Source organism: Marmota monax, unplaced genomic scaffold (assembly GCF_021218885.2).
Source record: "Marmota monax isolate L192 unplaced genomic scaffold, Marmota_monax_Labrador192_F-V1.1 WCK01_AAM20220418_F8-fsc00132, whole genome shotgun sequence".
Classification (NCBI taxonomy): domain Eukaryota; kingdom Metazoa; phylum Chordata; class Mammalia; order Rodentia; family Sciuridae; genus Marmota; species Marmota monax.
Window position 1 is genome coordinate 4530934 of NW_026695199.1, and position 11723 is coordinate 4542656.

Genomic DNA, 11723 nt, shown 5'->3' on the forward strand with positions numbered 1-11723 from the left:
TTCCTCAAACTCTTTCCAATTATAAGTTGGCATGATCTAAATAAGCAACTTTAAAAGAAAGAGTTTCCCACAGCAAACTAAACAAAGGATGACCCTGCAGCTGGCTGCAGAGAACTGAAGATGGGGAAGAAGCCTAAGAATTAACAGGCAGTGTGCAGATGTGTCATGGAGGAATATCAGAAGAAAATGGTTGAGTGAGCTAGGGACACTCTTGGCTGCTCATAGAGAGCTTCAGCTTTCAGAGCCCTTTTGTAATATTAGCTGTCTTCCTACCAAATCTTCCTCAAGACTTTTGTCTAGAGATGTCCTATGAGAGTTGAATAGCTCTGAACTGAAAGTCCAGTGACCTGTGTCTTTCCTTAGTTGTAACAGATGAGAAATCTTAGATAAAGTTCAACATCACACAGGTTCCAGCATTCTCTGCCCTCCAATTTGTGAAGTTGATCATTATATACTCACCCCAAATTAATCATACTATAATATATTGGCATTTTAACAATAACATATATAGTAAAATATGCTAGGATTCATGTTAGAATAAGGTAAAAAAATTATGGAAATAATGCCATAAAAATTATAAGTATTATTTTATTCAAAAGAACCAAATACTTTGTTACCAGTGTCCATAGTTGATAAACTCACAACTTCTAAATCTATAACTACAGCTCAGCTAACTTGTTTAAACTTCAGACCCATACATTCACCTGACTTATGTGCTTATCTCAAATATTTATTCTTTTTAATAATTAAATCTTTGATATTTGGTTAAGGATATAGCTATGTGGAAAACAGAACAGTATTCCTTGTTCATAGGGGTCACCATATTAACAGGTTCTGATCAATGGAGTTTCTATTCTAATGGCTAGAATCTTCTAGTATATTTTATAACTAAAACACATATACATTAGTTGAGCTCAGACATCCTTATTAGGTCACAATTTGGAAGACACATGCAGTTTTGGTAGGACAACATGACACTGGGAGCCTACATTCCTAATTTCTTTGTGAACTTGCCTGCTAGCTCATACCTGATTACCTCCAGGCTTGCTTTACATTAAACAGAATGAAATTCCATCTTGTGTAATCTACTATTGTTCTTAGTTTCCTGTCACTCAAGACTAAATCTGACACTATTACAATATGCAAAACAGATTAGTTGCAATCAGAGTAAATTACCATTTTCATGTAATTATCTTTGGAAAAGGAGGACATCAAGATACATGATTACTAATTTTCTTGCAAATTTTCTGTATAAGAAGATAATAAAATATTTGTACTTAATTTCTTCTGATAACAGTGTGACTTAGAAATACAAATAATAAATCTTATAGTAATATACGAGGAGGCCAAGGTTCCATTTGAGAATTTCACTGCAACAAGTTTTATGACTTTAAGCAAATGAATTGCATTTTCTTACTTAGTACATAAAGACCTAGGCTTCAGTGACAAACATCTTAGCCTTAGTCCTGACTCTGCCTCTCATTAGCTAGGTGATTCTATGAAAGTTACTCACCCTTCCCAAGTCTACATTTTCCCCCCTACATCAGGAGATTTTAGTAGAACCCAATTCAGAAGATTCTTCCAAGATTTAAATGCATAATTATTGGCACCTCACCAGGCACAGAGCAAATACTTAAGTATTAGCTGTTTTCATTATTTCCTTCTTCCTAATTAGAAATTAATTTGCCTTTAAAGTGGACTGGGAAAAACAACAAAACTAATCCTCAAGAAGCATCTTATGTATATGAGCAGATAAGAAGGCAGAGCAAAACAGGCTCCCAGCCTCAGTCCTGCTCCACTACAGCAACTCTGCTCCAGACATCAGGAATCTTCTTTAGTCCTCTGTACAAAGACAAATTTGACTGGAAAGGAAACTATAGAAAAGCACTAATCTTTGGACACATGGAGTGTTAAGTCAGGAGCTGCCTCTTGTCAGCCATGGTGTAGACAACTCAAGTCAAGGATCTAGAACTCTGTGAAGCCCAAACCTTGCTTTGTTGTCGAGCCCAGTAACATGCTCAAGTGCTTGATAATGGCTTGAATGTACTATATAATTTGAAAGACTGGTTTGAAGTATCTCACATATATTCATTATTATTTTTTATATTTTCTTGACTAGAGACATTGAAATGTTAAGATTAAGTGAACTGAAGGGCAAAGACAACTGGCTTGGCTTAAACAAGGGAGCATCTGTGATTCCAGGGGTAATAACATGATAGAGACAGAAAAGAGAGCTAGAAAGCAAAGAGGTGAAGTTGGAAGATGTGTGCTCAAACCTCAGCTCCAGCAACCACTCTCCTGGGAAAGACTCAGTCTTCCTAAACAATTGCTTCCCTCCTTTGTATGGAAATAGTAATGTTATTGTCATGGTAATAGTAAAATTATTGGCCTGGTGGGGTTTTTGACAACTACCAAATGAGAAAATATATGTTAGAATTGTATATATATCAGGGAATATTTTTATTCCTACTATACGTACTCTGAATTTTTTCATATGTGACTTGACAAGCTTTTAAGGTGCCAAATCTATTTTTGAAAGGCAAAATTTCAGTTAGCTCCAAGGAATAAATTCAAGAGACCTATTGTGGGGCTGGGGATGTGGCTCAAGCGGTAGCGCGCTCGCCCGGCATGCGTGCGGCCCGGGTTCGATCCTCAGCCCCACATACCAACAAAGATGTTGTGTCCACCTAGAATTGAAAAATAAATATTAAGAAAATTCTCTCTCTCTCTTTAAAAAAAAAGAAAAAAGAAAAAAAGAGACCTATTGTGCAACATAGTGATGAAATTAATTAGAATATATGGTATTTTTTAAAATGCTGTAAGGGTGAATTTTAAGTGTTCTCATCATAAAAATCTATGTGAGGTGAGGCATACGTATTTTAATTAACTCAATTTAGCCATTCTACAATGTATAACTATTTCAAAGCAACACACTCTATATGATTAATTAATTTTTGTCAATTAAAAGGACTATATTTTATACAAATACAAATGGTATAAGTAATAATAATAACAATACTTTTTGGATCAGGTAGTAAACCTTTTATATCATATAGTCATCTTTACTGATTAATTCTTCTACATGACTATATAAAACTCAGTATATAGGTGCACCAAGAGGACAGATTCTATCTCTAGTATTGACTAACACATTCCTGTGGTCACACGTCAGTTGTCTGATCTTGGAGTGTTTTATTCCTTGTAGAATACAGATAGCAATTCTTCCTGTCCAATAGCCTCAGAGGTCAATTTCAAAGATTATTTTTTGAAAAATAATATTGTTCTTTGAAAACATAAGTTTGAGCTGGGTGTGGTGGTGCTCAAGAAGGAGGATCACAAGTTTGAGGTCAGCCTCAGCAACTCAGCAAGGCCTAAGGAAATTAGTGAGACCTTGTCTCAAAATAAAAAGTAAAAGGGACTGGGTATGTAGTTCAGTGGTAAAGCACACCTTGGTTCAATCCTGAGTACCAAAAAAAAAAGTATAAATTTGATATCTTTTAACACTATAAGACAGTTAACCCAGAGTAGTATAAGAACCACCTATGTAAACAAAGGAGAGATTGTGAGATTGGTACAGCATTGTGATTAAGAATATATGTGTCAGATAGGCCTGGGTTAATTCTTAGTTCTGCCATTTATTATCCCCGAGCAAAAATGGTATTTGGCTGAGCCTCAGTTTCCTAATCTGTTGAATAGGTATAATAATATACCCATAGGTTGTTATAAAGATTAAACACACATGATGATCTAGGACAGTAGTTGACCCATAGTATGTTTGAAACAAAAGATAGCAATTATTATTATTACATGGTCCTGCACTGACTCACATTTCAACTTAAAGTGCTAAATCCTTCTGTGTTAGTGTTTGAAGCTTCAAAAAAGAGATATCATCTGACAGCTTCAGATGAAAGGTTGCAAGATAGAATTTAATGATGCCTGTATGGTACTTTGAATTCTTCTAAGACTAGCTTTAATTTTAGAATTACCACTCTAAAAAAAAATCTCAGAAATCACTCACTCATCCATCCACATATGTACCTGTAAGAAGGTTGGGTTTGCAGGTTTTGGCATGAGGTATTGGCTCTCTCTGCAGCCTGTTCCTCCTTCTTCACCTCTTAAATCCCTCTCATCCTCTCATCCACAGATCTCAAACCTATTAAATCATGCCCGAATCTGTGAGAACTTTCTTTACAGTTCTCATCTAGTATCTTCAATAAGAGTAGGTCCAAGGGAGTGTGCTTCAATAACTTCTTAACACAATTCCTCCAGACTCTAACCCTGATAGAGTCATGAAGTCAGGGACTCAGTTTTCCACAAACTGTCTCAGACAACCTGCCCCACAACTGCTCAACCCACCTCCTTCTTGAACCTGTTGTCATCAAGAGTGCTTACTGAGCTCCTGCTTCACTAGCCTTGTTCTGTACTTAGGATATATCCAGCTTATTCTTGCCTTAGCACTTTCGTTACTCTGACCGGAATCTTCTGCTTTTTTTTTTTCTTGACCTAATATACTCTATTTTTAACATTCGACATTCAGGTTTGAGTATGAGCTCAACTTTACCTTCTAAGGGTGAGTTCTTTAATATTGTATGTTGATCATCCCTTTTTGTTATTCATTATACTAGTACCTTGTTTTATATTTTAAACCAATCATACTAATGTCTAGAACCATTATTTATAACTGCCTATTTATCACTCACCTCCTCCATCTCTCCAACAAATAAAATTTCAAAAATTACTGAGGAAAAAAAAATCTCAGAGCTGATTTTTAGGCATATACTGTGCTATTTTTCTTGAGTATGTCTATTTATCTCCTCTGTACATTGAAGCAAGAATACATTTTTTTAGGAAAATAACAATGAAAGAATAACACAGGTCTGTTAGTCACAGTCACTACTGACCAATGAATTCATTCTAAGAAATGCTACACTAAGATGAACTCAGTTTCCACAATATAGCCAATGTTGAAATCCTTTTTTAGAAAACACTAATCAAAGTGCTTACTCTCAGTCATCTTTTAGATAGAATGGAAGAATTAGGTCCCATCTTATTTAATAAATAAAACAAAGACAGTTTTAAGAAAATTAACTAAGGCAGTCAAAGCATTCTTAAAAACCTATAAAAGGAAGCAAAATTATATCCCACCCTCCTGCCCCCCAGCATATATGTGAACAATCACATATTAGTCTTTATATCTACTGCTTTGCTTATGCAGTCACATTTTCTCCATGCATATGTGTGTTTACATGGTCCATTTCTCTCTTCTAGTATACATTTTCAAGAGGCCCTACTTTTGGTTTCCTGCACATGGTAGACAATGCTACAGGGATAAGAGCCTAGACTTTAAAACCACAAAGACCGGGTCACGTTCTGAATCCAACACTTACTCAGCCTGTACAATTGGAGCCACAGTCACTTCATCTTTTAATAAAGAGTGATAACAATAACCATGCCTGAAATAGTACTTCACGAAATCCACAATGGAAGTCCACGCAGAACTTAGTCCACAATGAGAACTCACTAAAAGTTGTTATCTGAATCAGCACTGATCTTAGTTGAAAGAGAAATGAGTTTGGGCTCAATATTTGAAACTAAATCAGGAAGCAACTCTGGGTCTGTCTGTTAACAGAGAGTCCCTTCAGCACCACCCTGATTAGTTCAGGGGGTAATACTGACATATTCGTTTTACACTGAAGTTTTTCCTGTAAACATACAGATTTTAAAATACAAATAAGATCAGCCTCCCTTTTTGACTCAACTACTCAAATAATATCCGTGTCCTCCCTTCAGTTTCTGTGCCTTCTGCAATAACCCTCATCTCCTTAATCATCACTATGTTGCATAAACGAATGCTCTTCTCCCTCAGAGGGAAAGCTGACTAGGGAGAGAGCTTCTCCCATTAAGATATAATTATGGCAATTGAAATAAAACAAAGGGAAGCCTCATTTAACCACTGAGCTATTTCATTTCTTTTTAAATTTCTTTCAACCTTACAAGTTTCTTCCTTTTTATATCTACACCATACCTGTTCTTCTCAAACTTTAGGTCAACTAGGAATTACCTAGTGCAAATTATTAAAATATGATTCCCATGCCACAACTAGAGAGTAATTAGAATTTTTGGAATGGGAGCTGGGCATCACTATTTTTAATAAGCACTCGTTGTGTTGAACGTGGGGGTACTTAAGCCAGCCTTTGCTAATTCTTAAGAAAAATGAAAGTATATTTTGTTTCATTTGAATAGTCCTCATTTCACCTTCATCTACTTAAATATACATAGATGTTATCCCTGTACATTTGATCTGCTTATCTTCATCTTGTTTTGGGGTTATAGGTGAACATACTTAGCATACACATCCATTACAAGTAAATATATTTAAGAAATATATTCAGTAAATATGTTCTTTTTCTCATAAACCTCTTCACTATAAGATTATTCCCAGTAAAGTTTTCTTCAGCCTTCTGGTGTGTGTGTGTGTGTGTGACTGTGTGTGTGTGTGTGCACATACACATATGCATATATGTTTATAAAGTTCATATGTTGATTGGTTCATGCCCAAACAATAGCATAAAATAAGTGTTTGGGGAAAGTAGCAACATAAGATGAATGTTTACCTGCTCTAATGTTTTTTTTTTCTTACCCTTAAATTCTTAAAAATATGATTCTCATTTAGGTGAAATAGGGGAAGAGGCTATCAAAATTTTACTTAAGAGAAAAGATTGTGCTATTTAATACAATTCCCTGCCTTTTTCTGATATGCTTTCCAGATATGACCCAAAGTCCTTAAATAGAAAATGTCTAATTGCATTTCAATTATATCTCTTTCTTCAGAGAATTCCTGTTGGCACATTTAGTCCAACAAATGTGTATAATAAACTTGATCCCTTTTCACTCTAGCTCATTCCCTAAATGCTTCATCTCTTGTAGGCACACTCAAACAGACATGCTTTATTTTTCTTACAAAAACATCAGATCAGGAAGACATTTTTGGCTTTTGTTTTGTTAGCTGTTTTTGGTCTTTTTTCCTTGAGAGATAACTTCTATCTACTGTGAAGAGGGACTTTAAAAAGTAAGCATATGCTTTATGTCAAATTAGAGACTACTCTTAGAAAAATTCACTCCCATACCCCTTTATTATGGCTTCTCTAAACATTTAGAATCAAATCCAGACTCACTCAAAGCTGACTTAGATGAGGCCTAGATCTGTTTAGTATGTTGAGCTTGGTAGAGGCTTTCCTGTTTTATATGATAAAAATTTTAAAGATAATGAGGGAAAGAAGGTAGGATACAAAAGTATTATAGAATCTGGAGAAATAATTGCAAAAAGCAGGGAGCCTTGAGAAATCTGAGTACTTTTGTAATATCTATAGCTCTTAGTTGCTTCATTGACAGGTATGAAAGAGAATTAAACATCTCATACAAAGTATGTTGAAATTCTCTCTCCCAATGTCAGGCCCTGTTTTCCCCATTTAATGAAGATTACAGATTCCAAATGGAGGTTTTATATTTTTCAAATGGTTTTCTTCTCAAAGTAAATCAAAAGTTGTATGTCAGAAAAAAGAAAATTGAATCTGAATATGAGATATTTTTAGCCCAAATTGGTATACTCAAACCTTGTTGCTAACTCTGAGAGAAAACAATAGAGAAGTTAATTATAGTCAAGCACATTGTTGGATTTATTTATAAAATCTGACTATAATAATTTAGTCATGTAATCATCTTATAAATTTCAAAAATTTATAATTTTTATATTTTGAACTACTTACTTAAAGAAATTAGCATAATTTTGGTTTTCATGTCTTTACATTTATATTTTTCTAATGCATTCCTTCTGAAATAAGAGTATTTTCTCAGTATGATAAATAAAGTTCAAATCAAAGCACATGCTACTCTTCTTAGAACAAAGTGAAAGACAACTGTCAAATATCATATACCTTTACATTTTGTAGAGTCCTTCTGAGAGTAAACAGAAAACACTGTGATAGGATATGAGAGGATCAGGTATGCTAATCAAGAGAGAATTGACATTTATTTCTTGACTTATGTAAAAATCTCAAAAATATTTTACATTTTATATACGTTACAGATAATAAATTAGAGATCTATACCTTCCTTGATATAGTTTATACCATTTTTCCTTCCTTAAGACAAGAAGAAAAGGGAACTCACCTATACATTGCTGACCAGCAAGGAGACTCCCACAGAGACCAGTCTACAATCAAATGTGTGCATCCAGCTCTATCAGTGACTTTGTAAGCTAGATTGAGGTGAAGAAAGAAGTCACTGATGATCCAAACAGAACCAGTCTGACAAGTCTTGGCCAGTGTGGCAGAGATGGTTTGTGTGATGAGTAACAAAAAAAAAATTTGTAGGAAGTAAGAACAAGAATAATTTATAAACACTTTCTAGGAGCAAGAATTTAAAAACTATTGTCTTAAGATAATTTAAATTTTAGCATAGACCTAAATATTTAGAAAAGTCAGATGATAAAATTTTTTTAAACAATTTTACTCAGCATCATCATGTTTCCAGGAAAGAAACTGAGGTTTAATTATATCAAATGTCTTAGTCAAAACCACATAGTTAATGAACTGCCAAACTAGAACTAATGCCAATAACTTTTAAACTAATCTGACATGTTCTCTACTCTGTCATGCAGGTAATGAAAGTTTTCCTTTGGTATTAACTATAAGTCAGCTGTTGAAAGCGCATTAGAGGTTAGAAACACATTAACAGCTTTAAATTATGTGGTATCCTTTTTCTAGAGAAGTCAGTTATTCACAAATATTAACCCCTAAGTTAGTGTTTTTCTTTCATCATACTGCAGACAGGCATATCAGATAACTCACTACTATCTTATTTTTGGAAATTATACATATGTATGTATGCATATATATAAATTTTATATATATCATATACATGTGTATACATGTATGCAACTGTCTATGTGTTTATGTTAAGTATGATCTTTAAATTGTCTTCTTTAATCCCCATAAACCATATTAGGTTCTTCTGCTTTATGTTCTCATGTATACTAATATTTACTCATTGTACTAGAATTTTTATTTGTTTCTCAATTCGAAAAGATAGTGAATTGTTAACAGATAAGAACCCTGTTACTAGAATATATGGGCTCTCAAATATTTGTGTAGAAAGAAAAGAGGGAAGCATGTGTGTGTTTGGTGAGGTCTAAAAATCAACATAAAGAAACAAATAAATACTGTTTAATTCCACTCTACACCCATTTAACAAATGGCTCACCTGGACAGGTGCAAGAGTTGGAATTCCTGATAAAGTGTGGAACCATGCTGCCAAGAACTGGAATCACTCTTTACCAGTATAACCCAAGAAACTTCTATGTTAGACATACTGAATTTGGGATGGAGAGATAGACCCTTTATGTTCAGGACAATAGATCCCTTAACACTAGTAAACAGCATGCATATTTATTTACTTGAAGTTATTCAATAAAGTAGTATCAGATTCTTGTTTTATTCACTTGGACAATACAACTTAGTCAAAAATAAAAATATAATAACAGTGAAAACTTCTAGATTTTGAGATTAAGTTGTTCTTACACAGCCTTTAAAAATTAAATTTCTTCCAATGAAATGTTAATATGGATTAATAATACTATCTTTTATTTTATATTCATATTTTATTAAAATATTGATTAAGTTCTTACTTTCAAAGGAAAACAGATTCTTCTTTAGTATAACTTTGAACATAGACTTGTGGTATCCTTCTTCTAGGATAAGATCTTCTATCCCTTTCAATCCTAGCCCATTACTTTTTCTCCTTTCACAAAATGCAAATTCTCAATTCAAATAAATTTCTGTATGTCCCCAAGGTCTTTTATTTTATGTGTAAGTTTATGTATACCTAGTAATGTAAATACAGAAAATGAGAGGGTTTTTGTTTGTATTTTTTTTAATATCCTGTGAGTATAAGTCACAACTTCAAGAAATTCAGAAAACCAGAGATGAAAAGTATGTAAACAGAGGGTAAGAGGATATCCATTTAAAGATACAAAAAGATAATCAATAGTATGTCTGTCCTTCCTATTCTAATGGCCTCTGTTCAGGCCACTCAAGTAGTCATTACAGTGTACATCATCAGATTTCATGGTAGCTTACATTTTAGTAGAAAATTGAAAAATGTCATGGAAAGAAGAAGGAATAAAACATTAGATTCTGAATTATTCACTGAGTGGAACATTTTACATATTTAGGTATTCCTTGATAGTCATTCTTGGAGTTATAAGATACAAAAGCAAAGTGAGTCATTTCAAAATAATTGGTGTCTAAGAGGGGGAAAAAAGGCCTTAGAGTAAAATTTTGTCTTTCATTAAATTTTTTATTTCATTTTTATGAAATCATTCCACAATCCTTTTGTCTTAAACCATGGAATGAAGGAAATGTTTTCAAAAAGTTGTCCTTCTCTCTGAGCATGACTCAGTTGTGATTGTGCCATTCCGTCAACAATGAAAAAATAATTGAGAATATATTTGTAGATATGTCTCTTGGAAACCCACAATAGATATGTTACATTTCATGACAATTAAAATAACCACTGACCACAAGCATTTTTATCTGCCAACAAATTATTACATAGTCCTGCCTACACTTTGCAATTTATAGCAATGAACATCTGATGGCCGTAAGCTACAGAAGTATAGTGCCAATGTGGCTACTCATGGATGATATTTATCATTGTTTAAATATCCCCTAGCCTGTACCAAGTTCTCTTATGCTTGTGTGGATGTCTGTAATAATCTGATTAATTTAATGGAAGCCCTTAAAGTTATACCTAGGTTATGTCTTCATAATACTAAGGTACAATATAGATTGGCCAACATTTTTAAACTAGAAAATGAACCAGATGCCTGGGTAAACACAGCTGTTGTCATTTTTGGATCATCCTTTCCTACTGTGTATAGTTCTGATGGTACCCATCCACCTTCATTTGCTTAAGCTGAGAAAACAAAGAGTATAAATACCATTAGTTAACCTCTATCTCAGCAGGAAGAGATCATGTAAAACTTGCTGGACAATCATATGTGGTGGCACAGGCCCATATCCCTGCTACTCAGGAGGCTGAGGCAGGATGATAGCAAATTTGAGGCCAGCCTGGACAAGTTAGTGAGATCCTGTCAAAAAATTAAAAATAAAAAGGGCCATGGATGTAGCTCAGGGGTAAAATGTTACCTAGCATATGTGAGGTCCTATTCAAACCTCAGTACTAATAGGAAAAAAACCAAAAAAACAAAAAAACTGCTGCTGGAGAGCCAGCTTGTCACTACTCTGTCATTGACTTCCCCCACCTTTTTTTGGGTATTCATAGTTAAAATGGGATTTGTAGGGGCTGGGAATATAGCTCAGTTAGTAGAGTGCTTGCCTCTCAAGAACAAGGCCCTGGGTTCAATCACCAGCACACAAAAATAAATAGATAGATAGATAAAATAAAATGGGATTTGTTTTCTAAGTTCTTCCAAAAGATATTTCTGCAACTGCTATAACTGTCTTCATAATGCTAGGGATAATTTTTCTGGGCATTGCGTCTCTCTTTACAGACTCCTCCAAAATATACAATAAATTGATAAAGTAGTTTCAAAATGAAATTCAATAAAAAGTATAAATGCAAATATGTTCTACATCTTGAGACACTGATACAGCTACAATTTTGGCTTTGAGCTTGCAGGCAGCAAGGATTACAAAAGAAAC

At 34.0% G+C, this 11723-nt stretch overlaps 1 protein-coding gene across 1 annotated transcript in view; it reads right to left on the reverse strand.

Annotated features, from left to right (window-relative positions):
• Window positions 1-8267, reverse strand: part of LOC124082250 (transmembrane protease serine 11E) — a 48794-nt gene extending 40527 nt beyond the window's left edge. The window contains exon 1 of the mRNA XM_058574047.1: window positions 8170-8267. Coding sequence (XP_058430030.1) covers window positions 8170-8177 — 8 coding nt within the window. The 5' untranslated portion in view covers window positions 8178-8267. The remainder of the gene's footprint in view (window positions 1-8169) is intronic.
• Between the last annotated feature and the right edge of the window lie 3456 nt (window positions 8268-11723).